The sequence below is a fragment of the Crotalus tigris genome, unplaced genomic scaffold, assembly GCF_016545835.1.
Source record: "Crotalus tigris isolate CLP2741 ecotype Arizona unplaced genomic scaffold, ASM1654583v1 scf7180000017701.1507938, whole genome shotgun sequence".
NCBI lineage: Eukaryota > Metazoa > Chordata > Lepidosauria > Squamata > Viperidae > Crotalus > Crotalus tigris.
Genome location: NW_024096577.1, coordinates 1,125,066 through 1,151,037, shown reverse-complemented (window position 1 = coordinate 1,151,037; position 25,972 = coordinate 1,125,066). Strand labels below are relative to the sequence as shown.

The window sequence follows — 25,972 nt, the reverse complement described above, 5'->3', positions numbered from 1 at the left end:
TCAGCATTGCTGTTGCCCTTGGGGGGCCGGGTGGGTGTGGCCAGGGTCGGTGTGGCCTACTGGGTGGGTGTGGATGCAGTGGGTGTGGCCTACTGGGTGGGTGTGGCCAGCTCTACATAGTTTGCGTCAAGAGTGCCTGTGGAGGCGTAGGCAGGAGTGGGAAAGGCATGATCCACTGGAGGAGCCTCACTGTTCCTCTCAGGCCATGCGGGGTGAGGGGCTGGATGGTGGTACGGGATGTCTGAAGCCCTGGGCAGCAAAGGTCAAACGCCCAGTATGGCCCTCGAGCACCCGCGGCACCAAGCCCAATCCCACTACCCTAAGGGGGCGCCCAGCTGCACTTATCTCCTTCTCAAGGCTGCTGCTGCTGTGTTTGCTCTCCTTAGCCAGGTTGCTCATGACCACCAAAAAATTGTACATTGGCTCCTGGCCAGCCTGGGCCAGGGCCAAGGAAGTGGGGGCCGTTCCCTAACTGTTTCCAGGATGGCTTCGCGGGCCACATGAAACCATTTCGCGGGCCGCATCCGGCCCCCGGGCCTTGTGTTTGACATGTCTGCATTACACACTTCCCTCCATGTAGATGTGGTTCCATATGCTGACATTGTAAACATCTCAGAGAGTGCTGTGCTATTAAACTACCATGTGGTTTCTTTGTGTCATAGCATGATGTGATGTGAACAGGACAGTTGGATTTATTTCAGGTTTAATATATTGTTTGATCCTGGTCAGCTTCAGCTTGTTAGGACTACCATATGGAGCGAAGGGGTTACCCTTTGCATGGAGTGAAAATCCATGTGGAGCAGAATACTTACTTTCTTCCGTGTACCACTTATTGTTTGGTTGATTGCCCTGCATGTTGCTTGACCAGGCTGAAAACATCTCTTTGCTTTTCTCATGTGCACATGTGAACTGTTAACGTTTTTGAGACTTTGGCTGCTTTGTTAGCAAAAGCTCTAGAGGCTGGAGATGCAGCATTGGCAGATTCTTCAGGCTGCACGTGTCTCCAGGAAAATTGAGTTGACAGGCTGAACTAAAAATATGTGCATATGTACGTATGTGCGTGCGTGCGTGCATGTGTGTGTGTGTGTGTGTGTATGAAATGGCAAAGCCTTGTAGGATATACAGAGTATCAGGGATGTATCCTGTGGGCCTCCACGAGGTTTCTGTGTGGAAGGGCTTATGAAAATGCATGGATTAATTCCCTGCCAGACAGCTGTGGGTGGTTGAAGCCTGGAGATACAGCTGTAGCACTGTGCTGTGTTGCTAAGCAATCAACTATGAAGAGGAATAATAATAATGTTGATGTCAGTGGGGTACCCTTTTTTCAACTTGGTAGTTCTTCTATTTCCTTTTCACCAGCTATGCTCCTTGAAGCCTTTTCTGGCACAAGGACGAATACAATATCTGGTATAGCACTTTTAGACTTGTTTGCCAGCTAGTGAGGGTTAATTTCATATTAGGCATTTTTTAAAAATAAAGAAATTGGGGATCTTCTGATCCCTTAAATGGAGTGGGACAAGATGGAGGATTGAAACAAGCACATGGGAGGGCCAGGTTCACTTTCCTAGCGTGGTACAAGAACTGTGAAGCGCCCATATAATACCAAGCTACAATGTAGTTAGCTACTGTCAGTCTTATCAGGAAGACCAAGTAGGAAACACGACAGTTTCTAACTAATTCTAGCTAATTCTATTTTATTGTAAAACTTCATTAACTGACAGACTTAGATTCTGTTATAAGAGACAGACTTAGATTCTGTTATAACACAGCATGTTGTATATTATTTGTGTTTGTATTATCTCCAGAATCCTGGTCAGAATAGAATAGAATAGAGCTGGAAGGGACCTTGGAGGTCTTCTAGTCCAGCCCCCTGCTCAAGCAGGAGAACCTATACCATCTCAGACAAGTGACTGTCCGGTCTCTTCTTAAAAACCTCTAGTGGGGTCTTTTCCACTAGGAGAACTCTAGATCCATTACTAGCTGCTAAGAAATCCTACAGTGGAACTTCCACAGGCAGTCTATTCCAGATATAAAATCCTAGGGACTGCTCCCTCAATATAGGCTGCATCTGCCCATGGAAGTTCTGCATTCCTTCCTAAATGACAGAAAATCTTCCAGTCCTAAGACTTCTGGTTGGCCTAGGACAGTGGTGGCGAACCTATGGCACACGTGCCAGAGGCGGCATTCGGAGCTTTCTCTGTGGGCACACGTGTTGTTGTCCCAGCCTCGCCTCCCCCTACAACCCCCTCACCAGCAGCCCCCCTGGAGGAGAGTCGCCCCCGAGCGTGGCCCACACAGAGCAGCACAGCCAAGGACATGGCAGCCAGGCAGCGTAGACAAGACTCTGTCCACATGCCCCATCCTGCACAGTTGATGCTGCGGGGTGTGGACAGAGGGTGTGGCTTCCATAGTGCTGCTGGGCTGCCTGGGCAATCTGCCGCGGGTCCTGGAGGTGGTGAGTGGCCCTGCGGGCAGGTAGGGTGGGGGATGGGGAGGGTGGGGCAGGGGCTGTGCCAGTTTTTGGGCACTCGGTCTCTAAAAGGTTTGCCATCGCTGGCCTAGGGCAAAGAGGTTACTGATGTCATGGTTCTGATAGATGAAACCAGTAAAAAGAGAACTCCAAGGCAAGAGGTTTCCTTAAAGAACATATTTATTGGCTACAAAATATCAGCACTTTCAAAAATGAAACTAAGACTGAAGTTCCCCCCAAAGGTTACAATGTTACAAAGTTGATTTCCCTACCCCAGTAATATGTCATAAGTCACATTCCCCAATTAACTACTTTTGCGGCTTCCTAACAAAAGTTTCAGCCCACCAAAACTCAGGCAGCAATGACCTTAGTTCCCACAGAAGAATTTATTGTTTTGACTAAACTAAAAAATACTCATTTCCCCTCCCAACTCTGTGGCAACTGAAAACGAAGTGGAAAATGGCTTCAGCCAAATTTGTTTGCAGTATTGACAACTGGTTTAATGGAAGTTTTAATCAAGAGTGCTTGTGATTGCTTTATCCAATTATCCAGTCTTTAGACCAGGGGTGTCAAACTCAATTTCATTGAGGGCTGCATCAGCATTGTGGTTGCCCTTGGGGGGCCGGGTGGGTGTGGCCAGGGTGGGTGCGGCCTACTGGGTGGGTGTGGATGGAGTGGATGTGGCCTACTGGGTGGGCGTGGCCAGCTCTACATAGTTTGTGTCAAGGGTGCCTATGGGGGCCTGGGCAGGAGTGGGACAGACTGATGTGCATTTCTTCATTCCTCACAAAGGGTGACACCTCCCCAGCACGCACCCAGGGGGCAGGGCCGACGCGGCAGGGGCTGGTTCCTCGGTGTTTCTAGACGGCTTTGTGGAGCTAAGTCTGAATGTGTTTCAGCATAGATGGCCACCAAAAAATTGTACATTGACTCCCGGACAACCTGGGCCAGGGCCAAGGCAGTGGGGGCCGTTCCCTGTTTCCAGGATGGCTTCGCGGGCCACATGAAACTACTTCGCAGGCTGCATCCGGCCCCCGGGCCTTGTGTTTGACATGTCTGCTTTAGATCTTTAACGATGTGAACTCTCTAGTTTTCATGGCTTCTGTTCCTTCCTGTTCTTTGAGCGCCATGCTGTCTGCAACACATTGGAACAGTGGTGGCGGTATAGGAGATAGCATGGTGGGTGGTAGCATCTGGTCTCCTTCAGCTCCAGCAACCTGATGCTGTATCACATTGGAAGATTTCCCATTTCCATGGGGACAACAATTGGCGGGTGGAAGTATACTTGGTACATGGAGTGAATCTTGAAGCTGCCTTGGGGTGAACAGGAGGGAATTGTTAAAACTCTTTGGCATTTGAGGCTGAAAAAAACGGGAGAATGGAACTCTCTAGATGCCCTGAGAATTAAACAGAACTTCCATCTACAGCTATTCTTCAACTTACAACTGTAGTTGAGCCCACAATTATAGTCATAAGTTGTGCCACTTGTTAAGCGGGTCGTCACATGAACATGGCTGATTTTATGACCTTTTTGTGGCTGTTGTTCAGCGCACGTGGTAAAGTTAAAAAGGTAAAAGAGTCCCTGCAGATTTTACTCCATTAGTTGTTGCGAACCGTATAACTAAATGAATATGTGAACAAGTGAATTGAATGCATTGTCCGCAATGGGCATTTTTTGCCAGAAAGGATGAGAAATCATGGTCACATGACTGTGGGATAGAGCAAATGATCATAAATATGTTTGGTTGCCAAGCACCCCAAATGCAAATACATGATTGTGGGAGAGGGGAGAATCCAGCCATTAGAACTTTGAATCTGGGTTGTAAATACCTTTCTTGAGTCTATTGCAGTGGTTCTCAACCTGTGGGTCGGGACCCCATTTGGGGTTAAACGACCATTTCACGGGGTTGCCAAACAAGGCTGTCTGCCATTTTTTCCCCCTTTTCTTTGGCCACGCCCCTGGCACCCGGTGATGTATAAGTGGTTGGGGGTCACCACAACATGGGGAACTATATTATGGGGTCACGGCATTAGAAAGGTTGAGAACCACTGGTCTATTGTAACTTTGAAAGGTTGCTGAGCATACTGTGTGATATGTTGAGGACTACCTCTATATGGATGAACCATAGGCTAACTCTGCCCACTCTGCCCGGCTCAAGGTTGACTCAGTCTTCCATCCTTCCCAGGTCAGATTGTTGGGGGCAATATGCTGACTTTGTAAACTGCTTAGAGAGGGCTGTAAATGCTGAGGAGCAGGATATATGTCTGCTATTGTTATCGCTATATGATCATTCTATCTGCATTCACACAACATGTGCACTGCCAGCCAGGAACCGCTCTTCTATGAGTTTCCCTGGGCTATTTGCCTGTCTGTTGGAATGAAAATGTCAAGATGGAAGACATTTTTTCTTTTATGTTCTTTTAAATGGATCCCCCTTGATCAGTGTACCTTTAAAAACCAGGTAGTGAGGAGGGAGAAAACTGCTTTCGTACCTGGCTTGTTTTTAGAGGCAACTGCCTGGCTGCTTCGGAAATACAGGTAATCCTCGACCTACGACTACAATTGAGTCCAAAATTTCTGTTGCTAAATGAGACAGTTGTTACGTGAGTTTTGCCCCATTTTATGACCTCTCTTGCCACATTTGTTAAGTGAATCACTTCAGGTGTTAGGTTTAGTCACACAGTTGTTAAATGAATCTGGCTTCCCCATTGACTTTCCTTGTCAGAAGGCCGCAAAAGGTGATTGCGTGACCCCGGGACACTGTCATAAATACATGCCAGTTGCCAGGCGTCTGAATTTTAATCACATGACCATGGGGATGCTGCAACGGTCGTATGTGTGAAAAACAGTTGTAAGTCACTGATTTCAGTGCTGTTGTAACTTCAAACAGTCACTAAATGAATGGTTGTAAGTCAAGGGCTACCTGTAGAGGGTAGGGTCAAAGGCTCTTTACCAAGGGCCTGATTCAACAGAGCCCTTCTTCTCCTCAATATGTATTTTTAAGAGAGAAGCATCATCGGCTAATAATTTCTAATGAATCCTTTCTGGATAGGTTTGATTACTAGATCCTGTAGACCAGAGGCCCCCAATCTTTTGGGCACCAGGGACTGGTTCTGTGGAGAGGTTTTTCCATGGACTGGAGGGTGCGTGGTTTTGTGTGCTGCCCACATCCCGTGAATGGGGCTTTGCTTGTTTGTGTGGCCCAGTTGCTGGCATGCCGCGGCCCAGTACTGGTCCATGGACCGGGGTTTGGGGACCCCTGCTGTAGACCATGAGTTGGCCCCAGGATGCTGTATTGACTATGTCTTTGGTTTGATCCCAAGGCCTTTCCAACTTATTGACGTCCTTCTCTGTCAGAATGAATGAACATTGTGCTGTAATGCACCTTCCCTCTCCTGCTGCATTTACTTAATGTGGTTGGTGAGCAGCCTTCGGAAAGAGACTAGATGCTCCAAGTCCCAAACCACTAAAGTCTCCTCCTCCTTCTCCACCGCCTCCTCTGTACCTTCCAACAGAATCCTCTGACTTCGCTTTTTTCCCTCTCTTTTGCCAGAAGATTTCCAGGCAGGGAAGAAAGAGCACAGTGGACTACTGACTGCCAGCCCCAGAAAACTGCCTCATAGGGGAAGCCCATCAGCTTCTCCTGCTGCTCCAGGTGGGAAGGGAATCTGGAGTTGGGAAGCTCTGGGGGTGGTGGGTTGGCTGAGTTCACCCGTTTCCGGAGGTGTATTTTTTAGAGGTGGGACAGGATAAACCTGGGGAGTGGAGCTGTTTACCCGTTGGCAAACATAAAAAAGTTTCCAGACTGCTTTTTTAAATATCCTGGCTCTTGACATCTCTCCTTGCTGGCTGAAGCTCCCTTCTGGTAGGTCTTGAGTGCCCTCGGCTTCTCTGCTCTCTTCTTTTCCCTGTTCCCCCTTTCCCCCTTCTGATTCCTCTATAAAAGGGGGTGGTAAGAAAAAATGAGCAATTAACTTTTCTTGGGAGACCAACTTTCTGAACTTGGATAAAACAATAATACTAGGAATCAGAGAAAATATAAAAAAGTAACGAAGGAGAGGAGAGACTTAAACTACCTGCATTTATTTACAAGTCTGGTATTTGAATAAAGGGAGCTGCTATGCAAAGTTGTTAATGAGTAGAAGGGGGCAGGTTTATAGTAATCTATAATTTAACAAAGAAAAGTTAATGGAAAGATTGTAGAGGCAAGACCATATAGACCAAGGGTCTTCAAACTTGGCCCTTTTATGACTTGTGGACTCAACTCACAGAATTCCTCAGCCAGGCCAAGTTTGAAGACCCCTAATATAGAATAATGTCCTTTTCCCCCCTTACATGTTTCTTTGGCCTATTTGCAACAGAGTGCCCGTCCCCAGCCAGGGACTGCCACTCAAAAAAGCCCCACACTAAGATGACTTAAGAAACATTTGGAAGCTGCAGCCTCAATGGTGCAGAAAGGAAAACTATGGCCAGCTATATACTCTTAGGTCATTAACAGAGCCTTTGATGTGCTTTACCACTAGAAATTCTGCTTTTTCTTTGTTGTGGTCTATTTTAAAGAACAAATTGTTGGTAGAATTGAGGCAGTCCTTAAGAGAGGATATAAAACACCCTGTCTTGTTCAAGCTGATTTGATTTGTATGTCTTTCATGAATTTGACTACTGGTTTTTTAATTATAGTTTTTGTGATCCATTAGGCTCGCACAGGACATATATTTGCTAAGGATATAAACAAGAATGTAGATAGTGATATCAAATATAAGCTGATTTTGTACATAAGGCGTTTAATTTATTATGTGGATCAGTTGCAGAGTATATTGTGTGATCTCTTTATGGTGGTTTCTAAAGATAGTGATCATATTTCCTTGGGAAAAAAATGGACAAATCTGAAAAAGGAGCAAATCTGAAAGACGTGCATAAACATAAATTCTAATTGTTTATGACTTTGTTCATAAAAGAAAATTCAATAGCAAAACCAAGAAAAACTTTTCAAAAAATAAAGAACAAATAAAGGACTGTCCTTCGTAATAAAAGGATGTAGAGTTACTGTATTTATAAACCATGCTTGAAAGTTTAGCCTGTTGTGTGAATCCAAATAATTGGATTCATTCATTAAATCAAGATTGAATAAACTATAGTTTAGCGTGATCTGGGAATGTAATCAATATACAATAGATTGAAAAGAGAGGAGGTAGTTGATTAGTCAGAGATCTTTTCGTTGGTGGATTGGTTGGTTGATTTGGAGGTAGATAGGAGGGTGGCCAATTCTTTGTTGATGCCCTGAGATGAGGCCATCAATTCAGTTAGCAACATGGGGTGGCAATTGCTGGAAGACAGGAAGGAATCTGGGAGTCACTTAGGATTTCCGGCAGGAAAGGATCATTTCTAGGTCCTGAAGGTCTCTTTTCTCTGATATTGTAACTTCCAAAACGTGGTGTGCCCCTCACTAGCATCTCCCAGAGTGTCCTGATTGTCAGAGGTGGGGAGTTGCTTGGATAATTAGCCAGATGCTCAAGGACTTGGCAGGCAACCAGGAGTGCAAAAAAGCCAGATGGTTCCAGTCCTAGCCTGCCTTTTGATGCTCATTTGTGGCCAAGAGGTATTTGGTACCACCTGGGGGGAAGATAGGCAACAATTGTGGTTTGAGAACATTCCATATTCCTGCTAAGTTGCTGCTCTGCTATTTTGCAGAAGGTCTCAGATGAATCTTAGCAACTCCAGTGAAACAATAATAGGAAGGATTTTGGGGAGCTTACGGAAGTCAGAGTAGATAGCATTGAGCTCATATGGATCAAAAGAGAAGCAGATTCATTGAAATTATAACAATCAAGATGCCTTACTCATGAAGGATTCTTACAATCCTTCTGTGGGTTGAAAGGATATGTGTAGGGAGTGGAAAGTCATAACCCTTTTCTGGCCAGCAATGTCCTTTATCAGGATCATGTTCAGATGTCCTGTACTCAAGGAGAGCCTTTGGGCCATTCAGGATCTGTACGCATGGTGAGAAGTCCCATATGTATCCTTCTATCCAAACATACATCTCCTTGGCTGCAGACTCCTGGAGGTCAGTGGGAAATGTGTTGACTGCTGCGGCAATAAGAATATTTCCTGGCCGAAATATTATTTATTTGTTTTTTTATATCCCACCTTCATTATTTTTACAAATAATTCAAGGTGGCAAACATATCCAACACACTTCCTCCTCCTATTTTCCCCACAATAGCAACTTTGTGAGGTGAGTTGGGCTGAGAGAAAGTGATTGACTCAATATCACCCAAGTGATGGCTTTCATGACTAAGACAGGACTAGAACTCATGGTCTCTTGCTTTCTAGCCTGGTGCCTTAACCATTAGACCAACTTGCTCTCTGAGAAGATATGATAATCTGAGAAGATATTTTCGCTTCTCAGAAGAGAAAATATCAATATTCTCAGATTGATGAGCTAGGAAAAGAGAACAATTTCCAGCTGGAAACAATTACAGTGGGCTGTGTGGGTTAAAAGAATAACAGAGTTGGAAGGGACCTTGGAGGTCTTCTAGTCCAACCTTCTGCTCAAGGAGACCCTATACTATTCCAGACAAGTAGCTGTCCAGTCACTTCTTAAAAGCCTCCAGTGATGGAGCACCTACAATTTCTGAAGGCAAGCTGCTCAATTGGTTAATTGTTCTCATTGTTAGGAAAAGGAAATTTCTCCTTAGTTCTAGGTTGCTTCTTTCCTTGATTAGTTTCCACCCATTGTTTCTTGTCTTCCCTTCTGGTGCTTTGGAAAATAGGTTGACCCCCCTCTTCTTTGTGGCAGCCCCTCAAATGCTGGAACATTGCTATCATGTCATCCCTAGTTCTCAGACTAAACATACCCAATTCTTGCAACTGTTCTTCATATATATTTTAGCCTCCAGACCCCTAATAATTTTTGATGCTGCTTCTGAGCACCAAATCTGAAGAATTCAGCTCAAGTGGAACCAAGAAGGGCAAAATTGGGCAATAATCTTAGGATAGAAGTCTGATGAAGTGAGAGTGAGGAAACAGGGTTTGCTTAGCTTTGGGATAAGACTGCTGAATAAGAAAAAGATAACGTTTTTCAAATACCTGAAGGAATGTCATCCAGAAGAAGACCAAGACCTGTTCTTTATTGTTTTGTAGGGCACAAGAGTAATGTTCTGAAACTGCAGAAGAGCAGATTCTATTGAAACTTAGGAAAATCTTCCTTGTAGTTTGCCAAGGTGGTGAACACCCCTTCCTTCCTTGCATGTGTTTGAGTAGGGGCTGGATAACATTTCCTGGGGATGCTTTAGTTTGGGATTCTGCATTGAGCAGGGGCTAGTATTTGATGGCATGACCAGCCCCTTCCTACTTATTTTATTCATATCTCTGTGTGCGTGCATATGCACGCACTTAGGTGTACAGGTGGAATTTTTTAACTTGTTGACAGTTTCTTGCCATGACTGTATGGGACTTCCAAGAGTGTGGATAGTTAAATCAGTACACAAGGACTGAAGCTGCTAGGTAGGAAAAGAGCCATATTTCCCAGCATCTTAAATCCTCTTTCTGCTTTTTCCTGTACAGCTTCTTGGGGCTCCTGACCCTCTGAATGCTGAGTCCCATTATGGGCGAGCATCAGACTCACATCAACAGCCTCTTCCTGAATGAGGAGACATCTAAGCAGCTTGGATCGGGGAGCCGGGTGCATCGCTTCCGCCATGCCCTGGGGAAGCGTGCAGCACATGCCAGGAAGCAAATGTACAATATCACCCGAGAGAGCGTCAAAGGCTTCTTCCAGAGAAATGCTTTTGTTCTACTCACCATCTTGGCTGTCCTGCTGGGTATGGAGAGAAAGGGCCTTTGAGAGATCAAGGCGTGGGAGGGCATGGAGGGATCTTGCAGCCATTGAACTGTGCACCTCTGTGCCTGTCTAGAGGTCCAGGTGAAATTGTAATCCCACCATTAATTAAGAAATATGAACTTCCTGCTTTCAATATGTTTTCAATGATTTTTTTGTTTGTTTGTGAACCATTTTGAACATTGTTTTAGAAAAACCAATTAAAAAGCAGTACAGTAAATACAGTAAGCTAGGCTGGATATTGCAAAGTTAACCACTTTGTTTTGAATTGGTGCATTTCCTAAGTTTAATAAAATTGGAAAGATTAGTAACTGCTTAAAAGAGAGGGTTTGGGAATCAGTTAGGAACAGAAAGGTTTTTTTCAATTGCCAGCTGGATCCTCTCCTGTGAGAGACTGTCTTTTCTGACTTTCGTTTCTTCTCCCTCTCAGTTTTGCTTTCAGGTCCCTTCACAACCCTCTTATTTACTCAATCTAATTCAGTGTTTCTCAACTTTAGTAACTTTAAGCTGCATGGACTTCAACTCCCAGAATTCTTCAGCTAGCATGCTGGCTGAGAAGTTCTGGGAATTGAAGTCCATAGAGTTTAAAGTTGCCAAGATTGAGAAGACCTGATTTAATTATTTCTCTTGATAGTGGCAAAACATTTGGAGGTAATCTGAAGGCACTTGTCCCTCATGGAAAACCCGCTTGTTATTTTCCATAGCATTCTTCAGAGTTCTTTTCCATAAGAGAAAAGGTTGCTTGTGATATAGAAACCTGAACAGGAGTTTTTGGGTAGAGTTTCTTTATCAATAATGGCAAAGCCAAGGGGACATTCCTTGAGATGCTGATGGGGTTCTATAGAGAATAGCTTGGAGGCTCAAGTGTCCCATGACCTTGCATTCATTACATTACATTATGACCTGCACATAGATTATGCTCAAGGGTAAGTATAAATTTTGTGTGTGCTCTGGGACACATTTATTTTTTCTTTTTATTTGACATGTTCTGGGCTGAGGTTTTGGTATTCTTTGCTGGTTTGGGAACTGAAATTAAAAGATCTACCACTCTTGCTTTCGAAAAGTGCTTCTTGTTGTGTTAATTGAAATTGTGTTAATTGAAAGATAAGCCCTTCTATAGAGGTGTTTCTACCATTTTTATATATACCATTGTCCCTCCCTTTGCTGGATTGGCATCTTCACTACGTTGGCATCTGACAGCTTATATGAGTGATTGTCTCCTGTAATTGGGATGTTAATGTGAATTCGTTAAAAGGTGAGCACTCCATGAGAGTTGTTGTCATTGTTTTCATAACAGTTGGCAGATCCTTCCCTTGTAGACTTGGTGGTTCACTGGGCTGGCATCTGACAGTTTAGATAAGTGATTATCTCCTACAACAGGATCTGGCTCCAAGATTGGTTGGTAGTTGGGTTTGTTTCCAGCTTGTATTGAATTGTAGCCAGTTGTATTGCAGCTGAGGCACTAGGAGGAGCAGAACTGGGAATTAACCCTTAGGCTATACAACTTCCTTTTTGCCTGTGCAAATTAGGATCTGTCATAGGCTTGACGTGTACCAACACAATCCTGTGGAGGTTTGGAAGTTGATTAACAGTGCACAGTTGGGGAAAAGCCATCTGTTTTCCAAAAACAAAAAAAAAAGAAAGAACCTCAGGAGATTAAGTAAGTTAAATAGTCATGAGTTGGTTCAGTTTGACGTGGATGGAATGTTGATTGAAACCAGGCCAATAATTCTGTTCTTTCAGATTTCTAATTTAAAAGAAAAGAAAGGAAAGCTCTTAAAGCAAAAGCAGCTGGAAGTGAACAGATTAAAATCCTTCCTTCCTTCCTTCCTTCCTTCCTTCCTTCCTTCCTTCCTTCCTTCCTTCCTTCCTTCCTCTCTCTCTCTCTCTCTCTCTTTCACTCTCTAATGTGATATAAAGTGTTACAGTTATACTTAATAGTCTTTTTTCACTCTTATTAAATGCAGTTCATTGTACACAGTAGTGTTGTAGAGAGAGAGGATGTGGAATTAGTTGAAATAGCGAAATGTAGACAAGAATGTACTTCAGGCATCCCAAATTTCATGTGTTCCAAATATACTGGGAATTTGCAGTTCCATTTGAATTGGAAGTGAGAGCTATTTCCCCAAAAGGGTGGACAAACCCAGTTTCCAGGCATGTTTTGGATTGCTTACAAACAAGATAGCTGGAATCTCAAAAGTTCACAGGCCTGGGTCATATATTAATATAGTATGTTTGGCTTGTGCAATAAATTGTGCAAATCCAACCACTCTGGTTTATTTGGGATTCATGGTTAAACAAATTACTGAATCCAGGGACATGCTGTATGCTGCTTTTATTCAGCTTTTTTGACACGAAGTCTAAGAAGTATGGGGGGGGGGAACTGGAACTCTTTATAAGAGAAACACTTTTCCTACACATTTGGGGAGTCCATAAAAGAAATCATAATAAGACTGAGTAATATTTAATATTTGTTGAAGCCAATTCCTACAACCAAAAGTGATAAACAGGGAAATATCCATCTTCAGATCCATTTATTTACTGATGGGGTGATCAGAAGCATTTCCTGTTCTGATTTCCATTTGGTTAGCTGGGAATTCTGGGAGTTGAAGTCCACACATCTTAAAGTTGCCAAGACTGAGAAACACTGATCTAGAATGACAGTAAATACAATCCTAGCCAGATGATAGCAGTGGAAAAGCAGCCTTGCTTGAGAAGGTGTCCTCTGATGAGGCCACAAGTTGGGTCTCCAGGTCTGGTGAGCCAGGCTGAGTCCACAAACTTGAACACCTGGAGAAAAAAATGGGATATCAGTGCAGGTAAATAAACTGAAAACAACTGATATAAGAAGAGCCCTGTTCTTTGTCAGTAGTAGAATTGTAACATTTTCCCTTTTTGGCCTCATGTTTTACAGGGATTACTCTGGCCCTCGCCCTGCGGCCGTATCGGATGACCTATCGCCAAATCAAATACTTCTCATTTCCTGGAGAATTGTTGATGCGAATGCTGCAGATGTTGGTTCTTCCATTAATTGTCTCTAGCCTTATCACAGGTGAATGAGCAGGATACCTGAGACTCATTGTCATAAGGTCAGATCAGCAAAGTGCTGTCCAGCTTCTGACAATCTAGTGCTACAGTAGGCTTAGAAACCACCAATACAGTTGTTTGATTTTGGGGGAGAAACCACAGGGATGAATGGTTCCCAGAACACCTAGAAAGACGGGACTCATTGATTGTTGAACTATTGTTCTGATCCTTCTCTTTCAAGAAAAGCTAGATAAGCCCTCTCTTTCTCCAGTGGCTGTAAATTTATCTTTTTGGGATTAGGAATTGTCAATTTTTTTTCTTTGGGTGTGTTCGGGGTACAAACCTAGCTAAGGTACCTTCTCTAGTTTCCATCTTTCTACTGAACAGATCACGTCAGGACTTCGTAAGTATAAAAATGCAACCCTTGGTTGGATCAAGAAGTCCATTTGATGAAGCATCCAATTTCCAAAGCAATTCTGGAGATGGCTGAGAATAAGGTCTCCTATGATCTTCCACTGCTGAACTATGACTTTTCCTCCCTTTTCAGGCATGGCGTCTTTGGACAGCAGTGCCTCTGGCAAGATGGGAGTGCGTGCTGTCATTTACTATATGATGACAACCATCATTGCCGTCTTCATTGGAATCTGTATGGTCCTCATCATACACCCAGGAAAAGGGAGCAAGAAAGGCCTCCGAGGGGAGGGCAAAATTGATCAGGTCCACGCAACTGATGCTTTCATGGACCTCATCCGGTGAGTAATTTTAAGCCAGGGCAGAATCTTCTGATGCTGGGCTGGTTATGGAAAGTATAAAATGGTTGGAAGGGGAAGCTGTCATTCATTTGTTAACTTTGAAGTGCAATGGAAGTGGCAAGGTGACCCTGAAAGTAATTTTCTAGTGCTGCCTTAGCAATGTCCTCCAGCATGAAATGAGATGTGCTTTCTTTTGCTAGTTTTGTCCAACTGAGTTCTATGGTCCCTGTTAGTGAATTGCTAAGTCAGTCAGGAGAGGTTTGTCACCTTCAGTTCTGGGCTGTTTGCATGGTGATTAGCTACAACCCAGCAGCTTAAAACCTTCAAACTGACGCTGAAAGGAGATTAACGTCCTTCTGCTTTTTCTCTTGTAGGAATATGTTTCCACCCAATCTTGTGGAAGCCTGCTTTAGACAGGTAAGAAGAGTTGATGGTCCTAATTCAACTTCCAAACCTGGGAGTTTGCTTATTTGTGACCAATTCTGAGTTATGTGCTCAGCTTTGGTAACTAAAGTAGAAACCAAACACTACAACAATATTAATAATCAACATTTTGGCATGCTTATATGTCTCTCCTATAAATAATGCATACTAAAACTCCCACCCAAGATAGTCAATGGTGAAAATGGGGAAATTGTGGCTCAAGCATTCCGTGTTCAATTCACATGACTTGCTAAGTGACCTGTATACCACTTGAGACCTTGCTCATCTGCAGAGTTTGTGAGAGTTGCTCATTTGGATGTTATTTCTCTCATAAGAGCCCGAGCTGATCCTTCCTTCTGCTTCCCTTCCAGTATAAGACTCAGTACAGTGTCCGGGTTATCAACAGAACGGTTGTGAGCAACACTTCTCCTGCGGCCATGTTGCCACAGCACCCAAATCGGGATACCAACAGCAGCGGTTTCAACTACAGTGCCACCATTGCCAGTTTGCCTCTCCTGCCACTTGAAAATGCTTTGGGAGTCTGGAATAATGTCACTAACGCTCTAGGGAGCCTCCCGGAAGTGCTGAATTTTGAGGAGGTCATCCCCGGCCCGGGCTCGGTCAACGGGGTGAATGCCCTTGGCCTCGTTGTCTTCTCCATCTGCTTTGGCCTGGTGATTGGCAACATGAAGCAAAAGGGACACGCCCTGCGGGAATTTTTTGACTGCCTCAATGAAGCCATCTTGCGGATGGTGGCAGTTATTATATGGTGAGGACAGGGTCCCTCCTAAGCTGAGCAGGGGGCAGGCTGTGATATCTTTGAAAAACAGTCTTACTCTGTGCTAATTCTGGAAAGCTGTGGTTAAACCTAGGCAAGAATAGGATCAGCTTTAAAAAATTGCTATATGTAATGTATTGATTGTAGCTTTAATCCTACCACTAGCCAGATTTTTCTAGGCAGATTCTAAAGTTTTTAGATTTTTTGCTTGGGACATAAGGCTTGCTTAATTATTGGACAGGTTGATCAAAAGCTATTAGCTCTAGGTAAGTGGAGTTTCCAGTCATCTGTCTCTGAATAGCATTTGTTGAGATCAGGGAGAAGGATATTGGATCATGTGTTGGCCACTGGGGAAACAAAAAACTGGCCCAGATAGTTTTGATGCAGCAGATGTATTCATAGAATTAGCAGTTGGCAGTTGGTAAATAAAGCTGGAAAACTATAGACTACAATTTGCTGAAGGAGAAATGAAGGAGCGCTATTACCTTCCTGCCTTACTTAGGAGCTTCCCATTAAAGTATCAAAGGCAGTAGACTAGATGACCCCCAGTTTGATGCATAGGAACAATTGCATTCTTCATCAATAATGAAGGATCTTCCCCAGCCTCGTGTCTTCCAGATGTCTTGGGATTACAACTCACAGCATTTCTAACCAGTAGGATAGTTTATTAGTTTGTTTTATTTATTACATTTATATGCTGCCCATCTCACTGTTGAAGCAACCTTGGGTGGCTAGATAAAAAAACAATTAAAATTAATGAGGATTAAATAAAACTAAAAACCAAAGGGATGGTTAGTTTAGTTGACCAAGCCTTGTGGGAATTGTAGAATCAATACATCTGAAGGGCACCAGACTGGGAAACCTGGGTAATAATGACTAATCTTTTTTTCTTAAAAGTATGCTAATTACTATAAATTTATCTGTTTTACCAGAATTGCTTGATGACCAATAAGGTTGCGTGACAACTTTGTAATTAAGCAAATATGAAACTTTAACTGGCAGGAATTTCAATTTCAGCATCGAAATTGCCTTAACTAAATCAGCATTTGCTGATCACCCAGGAGATTACAATTGGTTCTGACTGGCAGTGGACCTTGGAAGCTTGATTTACACTTGTTTGCAAATGTTTTCAAAGAAAAAAAACAAGAAAGTCCAGTTGCCTTTGGGGAAAAGAGTCTCTAGGAGAACTTGGAGACCCTTCAGCATGAAAAGCTAGTAAATCGTCAACAACCTTTTCTGAAAGCACAAAGCATTGCCTGTTTTCCAGGTCAGCTCAGAGCTGAGTTTGGGAGTTGAGCGCTATTTTGATATGTTTCATAACAGGTACGCCCCGATCGGGATCCTCTTTCTGATCGCTGGTAAGATTTTGGAGATGGAGGACCTGGCAGTGATGGGAGGCCAATTAGGCCTGTACACACTTACAGTTATTGTGGGTCTCCTGATCCATGGCCTCTGTGTCCTTCCACTCATCTACTTCATCGTCACCCGCAAAAACCCCTGGATCTTCGTGGCTGGGCTCCTGCAAGCCCTCGTTACAGCCTTGGGAACGTCTTCCAGGTGATGGTCTCTTGCAAAGGAATGGGAGAGGCAGGCAAGCCATCTGGGTACTGGTCCCAGGATTCTATGTGTGTGTGTGTGTGTGTGTGTGTGTGTGTGTTGTTTCCAAGCCTTTTTTGGAACTCACTGTTGGAAAATGTACCTCCCAGCCAAGCCAACAGTTGGGGATCTTAAGTCACAAGTAGTGTGTGTGTGTTGTGTGTCAGATTAGTTGCCAGGCCCTTTTGTTGTTCACAGTTGGAAGAAGCAGCTCTTAACAAGATGGGGAGAAGCAGGAGTTAAGGATATTGGCTTGGAAGTATAGAGAGAGAAAAGCTTTTCTTTCCTTTGGAAGCAACTGGTAAGCCCTAATTTGCTCCAGCAATCTCAATAAATTAATGGAATTAATTGTTAATGTTAGTTTTTTATTAGTTGGGTTTATGTCTGTGGTCCTAGCTTATTGTTGCTATTATTTAAATTTGTATGCTGCCTAGTCTCCAATGACTGAGTAATTCACAAGTAAAAATATTTTAACACTTGGAAAAAAATACAACAATAAAAATAGAAGAATAACATATTATAAGAATGACAAAAAACAGATAGGAATGAAAAGAAAGATATCCACACAATTCAAAGTTATTGTTGCTTCGTTGAATTGTTTTTGATCTTGTATGCGCCACAGAGTCATTTGAGAGACAGCCAGCCATATAAATGGAAATAATGAATAAATGAATATAATATTCTTCAAACTGCTTAGCAACTCTGCTCAAATTTCATCCCAGGCAACTTGCATTCCTGCTTATATGAGAGAATATAGAGGTGAATTAGCTTCTAAAAGGCCATAAAATATTCTTCATTCAGGTTGAGAACTTTTATGAGTTTGGGGTTTTCTTAAAATGGCTACTGCATCAAAGAAAAATTTACATACTAGCTATCACAGATTAAAACATATACCCCACATAGAGACACATTATCAAAATCTGGTAATTAACATTCACTCATAAAAGATTAAAAATGTAATATAAAATAGCAGAACATGGTGTTACAAGTAGAAAAATAGCAAGGATAAAATCTGTCATCCATCAAAAACATTTGGAGGTTTACATGGTTCTGATCTGGACTCAAATGGCCAGTCTAGGACAGTGTTTCCTCAATCTTGGAAACTTGAGGCTGTGTGGACTTCAACTTCCAGAATTCCCCAGCCAGTAGGAAGTCCACACAGCTTGAAGTTGCCAGGATTGAGAAAAAATGGTCTAAGGGCCTTTCTTCATTACAAAATTGAAGTATCCATTCTTCTATGAATAAGCAAAAAATATATGGATGTGAAATTTGCTTGCTATCTTGCCCCTCCTTGCAGTCATTGACAGTTCCTGAAGTCTCTCCAAGGAAATGGATGATCATGTAAAACATTTTAAATATCTTAAAGCCATTCTTGGACAATGTTGGAAGAAGGGGGAAAGACTAGTTCAGGGATAGGCAACCTTGGCTTTTTTATGACTCATGGACTTCAACTCCCAGAATTCCTGAGCCAGCCATGCTGGACTAGTTGAAGCCCAGTTCTGCTTGGGCTAGGAATGAACTTGAAGACAGCATTCATGGGGATGAGGCTGAAAAAAGAAGCTGCCACAATGTTTGTGCCATAGTTAGCTGCGAGGAGGGAAGGCCTTACTGAGCACTGAGTGTTGGGTGTCAACATAAAAAAAGCCAGATTATGGGGTCCTTGGTATTCTTTGAGTTTGGTTGTTTTCTTGTAGACATTTCATTACCAACTAAGTAACTTCATCAGTGCTAGAAGGGGAGCATAGTTTGCAAGAAAACAACCAAGCTCAGAGAGCAACAAAGGCTGCACACTTCAACTCTAAGCGACAAATGTTCCCTTCTATCAGGCCCAGTTTGCATTCATTTGAGTAGAGTCTCTCAAAGAGATCACCAAAAGCAGGCAAATCCATGTTGGAGCAGGTGCTCAGATACCAAACTAAAGGCTGTCAAAGCTTTGTGTTTGAATTAGGCTGAAAGGAGCCATCTTTTGGCCTTGTTCGCAAGTTATGAGATGTTTTGGTTTCAGCTCAGCCACACTTCCTGTCACATTCCGTTGCCTGGAAGAAAACAACAGGGTGGATAAACGAATTACCAGGTTTGTTCTGCCAGTGGGAGCAACTATCAACATGGATGGCACTGCACTTTATGAAGCTCTGGCAGCCATCTTCATTGCACAGGTCAACAACTACGAGCTGGACTTCGGTCAGATCATTACTATTAGGTGAGTACACGCACTCGTAGGTGTGCTAGTTTGCTTTGCCAAAAGCACAGCAGTCCCCAGTTTTTTCAGCCCCATGGACTAGCAGCAATGGCGGCGAGGGGAGGGGATGGTTTCGCATGTGCAACCTAATGCCGCACATGGGCAAATGAAGCTTCACACATTCACCCGCCACTTGCATGGGCTGGTTCCCAAGGGCCCATGGCCTGGTGGTGGGGAGTGAGGGCCTCTTGTTTAGCACATATTTGCCTCATGAGATTTTGGATATGTGGATAGTATCCTTCTGCATTTGTTTTACTTCCTTACGTCTGTTATCTTAAAATACAATTTTTAAAGCTTGCTGCATTTTACATCCGTAGTCAAATAACTTTTTGATGTGTAGCCTCATCCTTGAGCTAGACCAGCAAGGCCAAGCTTAATAATTCTGCAGAATTATTTCCCAGCTTGCAAACTGCGGACTTTAACGCAGGCTTCTCCAAACTGATGCCCTATAGGTGTTCTAGATTATAATTTCCACAGTCCTTTGGCCTGTGAAAGTCTTAATCTAGAACCATCTGGTGGACACCAATTTGGAGAAGAGGATGAACAAAAGCTGTGAGGCCAGCTTTTGAGGAGTCCCATAGCGAGGCACTATTTTACTTAGTCTCCTCCACTCTAACCAATGCCCTCTTCACCACAGCATTACCGCCACCGCAGCCAGTATCGGAGCTGCTGGCATTCCGCAAGCAGGCCTAGTGACCATGGTAATCGTGTTGACGTCTGTCGGATTGCCAACGGAGGACATCACTTTGATTATGGCTGTGGACTGGTTCCTGTAAGTCCCTGTGAGGGAGAAATGTTTAGGGCTAAGGGTGATGTTTGTGTTTAAGTCCACTTTAAATAGACATAGCCCACAAAGAGACCTCTTTTCTTCCTCCCCACCTCCATGTCATTGTAATGGAGATGGCAGGATTTCTCCTGCCCAACTATCATTGAAAAATGAGAGCACCCACATTCAGTGATGGAACACCTGCTCTGCCTGTAGAAATCACTGTATCCAGTCTCCAGCATCATCAGATCGGGCAGTGAGAAACCCTGGGGATCTGCTACCACTCTGTACCAATGATATTGAGTACAGGTACTCCCCATTTAGCAGTTGACCGGCACCTTGGTTATTAAGCGAAGCAGTCACTAAGTGAAACGGCAACTCTACTTACGGTATTACTTCAGCAGTCGTTAGACAGTCACTAAAAGAGAATTACCTGTAGCATTTCTGTATGCTTGGGGTAAAAAAGTAAGACAGATATAAAGAAAACCGGGGTGGCTATTAATTCAAAGGGCAATCAAGTAGATAGAAAGTAAAGATGGAGTCACAGTTCTATATTAAGTGTGGTAGTTAAAGACCAGGTCGTTCAGAAACCTAAACAGGGGGTCAAACTTGCAACGTCACGTGACGTGTTGCAACGTATCGCGACTTTTTCCTCATTGCCAGAGCTGGGATGGGTGTGGTTTCGGCATGATGCATCTGGCCCATAGGCCGGCGGTTTGACAGCCCTGCCTTAAATAGAAGACCATTATAGGAAACAAGAGGGCAGGCTAGTTCCATCTCTTGCTCTAACTTAGCAGAGCTGTTCTTATATTTGCAAGTAATATCCATGTGAGACTGAAGATAGACTTCTGTTGGCATTGAAAATGGCAGCCCTCTTCCAGGCAATGTTGGACTTGATAATTCTTCCTTCTTCTGCTTTCAGAGACCGTCTCAGAACCACCGTCAATGTGCTGGGGGATTCACTGGGTGCTGGTGTTGTAGCGCACTTGTCTCGCCATGAGCTGGAGATGCAGGATGCTGAGCTCAGCAATTCAGTCCTTGAAGAGAATGAAAAACCGTATCATCTAATATACCAAGAGAATGACACACACAAGCACCTCCACAGTGAGACACCAATGTGACTTGGAGGAGCGGAGTATTGTCGGGATAGGATCTGTAAAGTCTCACGACTGTGAAGCACTAGAGAAGCAAGAGCCAACCACAGTCCTCCCACAAACTCTCAGCTCCTTTGTTTTCCCTGTTCATGTCACCAGAAAAAAAGGATTTTTTTTAATAACGGTGATTGTACTCCTAGAATCAGGATTTGACAATAGAGTCCGACTTTGCCTTTCCTGCCTCTTAACCACATCTGGTAATATCCTCCACCAAGTCAATTCTACATTTCCTTGCCAAGAAGATAAACTTTGAACATACTGTGCTGTGCCGTAAAGACCAACTAATTTAAATCTTGTGCTACAATTGTAATGATTGTGCTCATTTTTGAAATTTTTTTAGCACTTGGAAAAAATGCAGCCAAATAAGATAGATAGATAGATAGATAGATAGATAGATAGATAGATAGATAGATAGATAGATAGATAGATAGATAGATAGATAGATAGATAGATGATGCTTTATTGGTATGGAAAATGTTTATTTATGAGGATCATTAAAGTGGAGAATTATGTACAGCTTATGTTTTTAAAAAAATATGTGCAACTTGTTGCTGCTTCATTCATTACGATTATTATATGTAACCCTTGTTTAGCGACTCTTTACAGTTTCGATGGTGATGAAAAACTAACTTTGTGATCAGTCCTCACATTTATGACCTTTGCAGGGGTCCTTTACTTTTGTAAAGCTGAAGTAAAGATTGTAAGCACAAAGGAAAATTGAAGTAAAGATCATAAGTACAGTATTTTGTTTAACGACTTGAGTTGCCAAGTCATTTAGTGACCCAATTGTGGTCACTAAATGAGGACTATTGGAACTATAGTATCATGGTAATGCTTATTTGCTTTTGTTTCCTTATTGGTTAATTGTTCAGAACACAGTGGCTTTGTTTATCAACCCAAGATGCATATAGCTCAGCATCTTAGTTTTTTACACCGGTAACTATTTTCAGAGACAAATAAGCAAGACAGCCTCTCTTCTGTAGCTGCTCATAGCATCAGGGCACACAGCCGCATCAGGGCACACAGCCTTGAATTGTGACTCTTAGCTGTTGATAGATTTCTGCTTTCCCAGTTGCCTCATATCCTTTGAAAGTCACTGAAGATAGGGTCCTGTTGCCTCTTATGTAAAGCTTGGGACGTGGATGACTCTGACTGATCTCCAGTGTGGCATAAGGACCAGTACAGTCATCCCAGAGCCACCACCCTCATGCTTTTTTATATATTGATATAAAAATCTCTATAATGTGTCAAAAAAGACTGTGGAATGCATCACGGTATGCCATCAAAATACAATTTACTGCAAACAGGTATTTGCAAAGCAGAGCTAAGAAACATTTCATTCACTTTGGCAACTTAGCTGGGAAATGTTTTATTAATCAGAAGAACAGTATTTGGGTTTATTATAGGGATTGATAGGAAATGTCTTTTCAAGATGAAATCCAAGACATAGCAAATCCAACACTCTGAATTCTCCTTTTTCTCTCTCTTTGCTAGGTAGAAGTTTCCTTTAACCTTTTCCTGGTTACTTCCCTTTTTTCATTGCATGACAAAGTCCTTCTTTCCCTCTCCTAGAGGTTTGCTTGTTGCATGCTTAATTGTTGCCCGGTCCTTGCCTTTGAAGCGCATTAGCCAGACCCATCTCTTCCCCTGGCCCTTCTTCCCTCTCCTAGATAGCTTCTACCCCAGTCTCCCATGCCGTCTTCTCTGGCCAAGTCTTGCTGGTAGCCTGAGGCTTTAAAAACGCTGCCATGAAGGACAAGAGTGGGAGGGGATTTCTTCAGACTAGTGGCTATTTGGCACATGATGCTGAAAGGAAGCTAAATGTTGCCAGATCTATTGGGTTGGGATGAGTCAAGTTAACAAGCTGGCTCTCTGCAGTGCTTCTCATGGCCAGCCTGTACCTCTGTGCTATACTTGTCAAGTATTATGGGCTGCAGAATGACTTGGAAAACAATATGCATCCATTGGATTGTGAATTTGAAACCTTTGTCCTGGGATATAGTAGTATGAAATAGCAAAATGTATACTGTGATCCTTGTGTTGGTGGGCACACTCCTGGTCCCTTCCCCCAAATTTTGCCATCTGATGGGAGCTACAAAGCATGCCTTTTCCATGGCAGCCTCTGCCTTATGAAACACTGCCCCTTGAAGTTTGGCAAGGCTTCTGTATTCATAAACTTCTGTAAAGCTTTTTTCCCCCCAAGTGCTGGGATCAGATTGAAAACTGCACATTAGAAGATTGTTGTTGTTTTTAATGTTTTAATGTGTTTAGGTTTATAGTTTTAATATAGTTTTATATGGTATTTAAACTTTGGGAGCTGCCCAGATTTGGTTGAAAGATGGGTAGCTATATAAATGTTTTAAATAAAATAAATTATTTAGGAAGTACTTTGTGGTCCTTTAGTATAGACGGACAGTATCCCAAGCAACGGTTTGCTTATTCATGATGAGGGCTAGACCACATTTAGCTGGATCCATCTACATTAAGACAAAATCCAAATTGACCATATGATGCTTTGGCACAATGGCTCCCAGGCTTATTGATAGATGACAGAATTCCACTTCTGAGACAATAGGCATGAGGAATGTTACAGTACTGTTATGCTATCTCTTATAACCTGTTGCTCCAGCTGTAAAAGCAAATACTGGCAATTATTCCATCACTCATAAAATAAATGAGGCAATATGGCAGCTTGGCAAGGACAGCAAAACAAGATTGTAGTTGTAGCCTTATAGGTCATGATTATCATGCTTTGCCCGGAGCAGTGGCAGCTATAACACCCCAAAGCAGAGTTCTTTATAAGGAACCAGGAATTTGCTAGCCACCACCAGTGGTGGAAGCTGAGCAGTTAATTGGTGATTCTGGGTAAAAATGGTCTTCAAGTCTGTTTTTCTGAATCAATTTCTTTCCTTCACTCCAAATTGACTTTTGAATATCTAATATTCCTTAACTTTCCCCTTGATACCTATGAATTCTCTTGGAGTATGGAAATTTGCTATATTCTTACTAGTCTTTATGCTTGATTGTTAGTCCTTTCCCGATATAACGATATATGTTTCCTATGCTTTTGCTTTTGTTCACCCCCACATATGAAAGTAAAAAGTTGTCACCTTCCAGTTAAACTCAACTTCTGGTAAAAATAATCTTTGCAGTTTCTTGGCATGATATGGAAATGATTTGCCACTATAAACCAGATAGTTTAATTTTCTTACTTCCCATTCTAGCAGATAGCCTGGGATGCCCATTAAACTGCTATTGTTCAACTCTACTGAGTTTTTTAGATCAGTCGAAATCAACTACCTCCTAATTGGGAAATTATGAGTGAGGCTACTGTCAAACAATCATAGGGACTCTTCGTTTTTCCCATTCATTGCTTCTAAAATATCATCTATCTTTAACCTCTGAGAAAAGAAGAAAAATCAGACAGCATATCATTGCCTAGAGTCGGCAAATAAATTTAATATCAACAATACTTGCAAAAGACGGCTTTATTCGGAATAGTTTACATTCTGCGACGATACTGTTAGACACAAAATAGTCACAAATTGAAATCCACTCTATTTGAAGTTGCAAATAGAAAAGAAGTTTATTAGACTTCACAACAAAGTCTAAAAAGTAATGGTTTGCAAAGCGTGCTGGATTCAGGAAGGCAGACAATGTAATGTAGCCTAACACTGAACCACACTCATGTTTCAGAATCACACATTATTATACATCCTATCATGATGCCCCATTCCCTCCCCCATAGCCCCATTGGCTTAGGCCAATGATGGCGAACCTTTTAGAGACCAAGTGCCCAAACTGCAACCCAAAACCCACATTTATCGCCAGGTGCCAGGTGGGTGTGGCCCACTGGGTGGGAGTGGCTGTGGGGGTCATGGCAGACTGGGTGTGGCCAAGGTGGGCGTGGTCACCTCGATGTTGCTCATGGGAAGGGACGCCTGTGGGGGCCGGGAAGGGTTGGGGGAGATACAGGGGGTGGTGGGCAGGAGGCTTGTCCTGCGAGGTAAGGCAAGGCAGGGTGGGGGTGCCATTGTCGCAGGGCAAGGCAAGGCAGGGGCTGGGGCGGCTGCTGCCTAACACTGTCAGCCCCTGCACAGAGGCCAACGAGCGCATGGGGGCCGACTGTCCGTCAGCAGCCACAGCCTGCCAGCCCCTCGACTGGCGCACTCTGGGGCTCCGCAGCCCACTGCCATCAGTTCAGAGAAGCTGCCTCTGAACTGGACGGCCAGCCGACAGCTGAGAAGGCAATGCAGTGGGTCATGCCCGGGAAAAGGAGAGCATGCGAGACTAGGAGGGATGGGATGGAGGGGAGAGAAACCAGCTGTGCTGGATGCATCCGGCCATGTGGGATCTCGGCGAGTTAGCGGGCAGCTGGTTGAAGAGGAACGGTTGCCATTTCGACATGGTGCGAGTGCTGACAGGGCTCTGAGTGCCGCCTCTGGCATGCATGCCATAGGTTTGCCACCACTGGCTTAGGCTTTGGAGGTTACAATCTATCAGAAGCGCCTAAACAGAATACATTATCTCCGCCCCTGTTTGCTTACATTATACTAATAAGATCCCTCCTCTCCTCTCCTGTTTATTAAGACTATATATGTACATGCCTATCAATCTTGGAAATAAGATGGGTCCACATACCTATCAATCTTGGAAATACCAGGCACCAAAAGGTACAGAAAAACAATTCCTAGATGATGACTCATACCAGACCCCTTAGTAACTCGTTTCCTTCTCCCCTCATTTGAGACTTGTAATTTTCCAATATACATAAAGCATCTACTCAGGCAATTGAGTATAAAATAATGATTATAAAATAACTAATCAATGATTACATGATACTACTAAAATATATTTTATTTTTATTTTTAACTGTCCTCACTACTTCGTTTTTTCCACAATATCAACATCCATCAAACATCCAGA

General features: G+C 43.2%; 1 protein-coding gene across 2 annotated transcripts in view; it reads left to right on the top strand.

Moving 5' to 3' along the window:
- LOC120305996 (excitatory amino acid transporter 1-like) overlaps positions 1 to 23,430 on the top strand; it is a 30,369-nt gene extending 6,939 nt beyond the window's left edge. The window contains exons 2-11 of one of the 2 annotated variants that reach the window (XM_039338515.1): positions 6,025 to 6,126; positions 10,038 to 10,294; positions 13,226 to 13,363; positions 13,886 to 14,090; positions 14,465 to 14,507; positions 14,885 to 15,282; positions 16,615 to 16,848; positions 18,893 to 19,087; positions 19,764 to 19,898; positions 20,815 to 23,430. In XM_039338515.1, the coding sequence (XP_039194449.1) occupies positions 10,063 to 10,294; positions 13,226 to 13,363; positions 13,886 to 14,090; positions 14,465 to 14,507; positions 14,885 to 15,282; positions 16,615 to 16,848; positions 18,893 to 19,087; positions 19,764 to 19,898; positions 20,815 to 21,013 (1,779 nt within the window). In that variant the 5' untranslated portion in view covers positions 6,025 to 6,126; positions 10,038 to 10,062 and the 3' untranslated portion in view covers positions 21,014 to 23,430. The remainder of the gene's footprint in view (positions 1 to 6,024; positions 6,127 to 10,037; positions 10,295 to 13,225; positions 13,364 to 13,885; positions 14,091 to 14,464; positions 14,508 to 14,884; positions 15,283 to 16,614; positions 16,849 to 18,892; positions 19,088 to 19,763; positions 19,899 to 20,814) is intronic. The other variant, XM_039338516.1, reaches the window with a different exon arrangement.
- Positions 23,431 to 25,972: the final 2,542 nt, after the last annotated feature.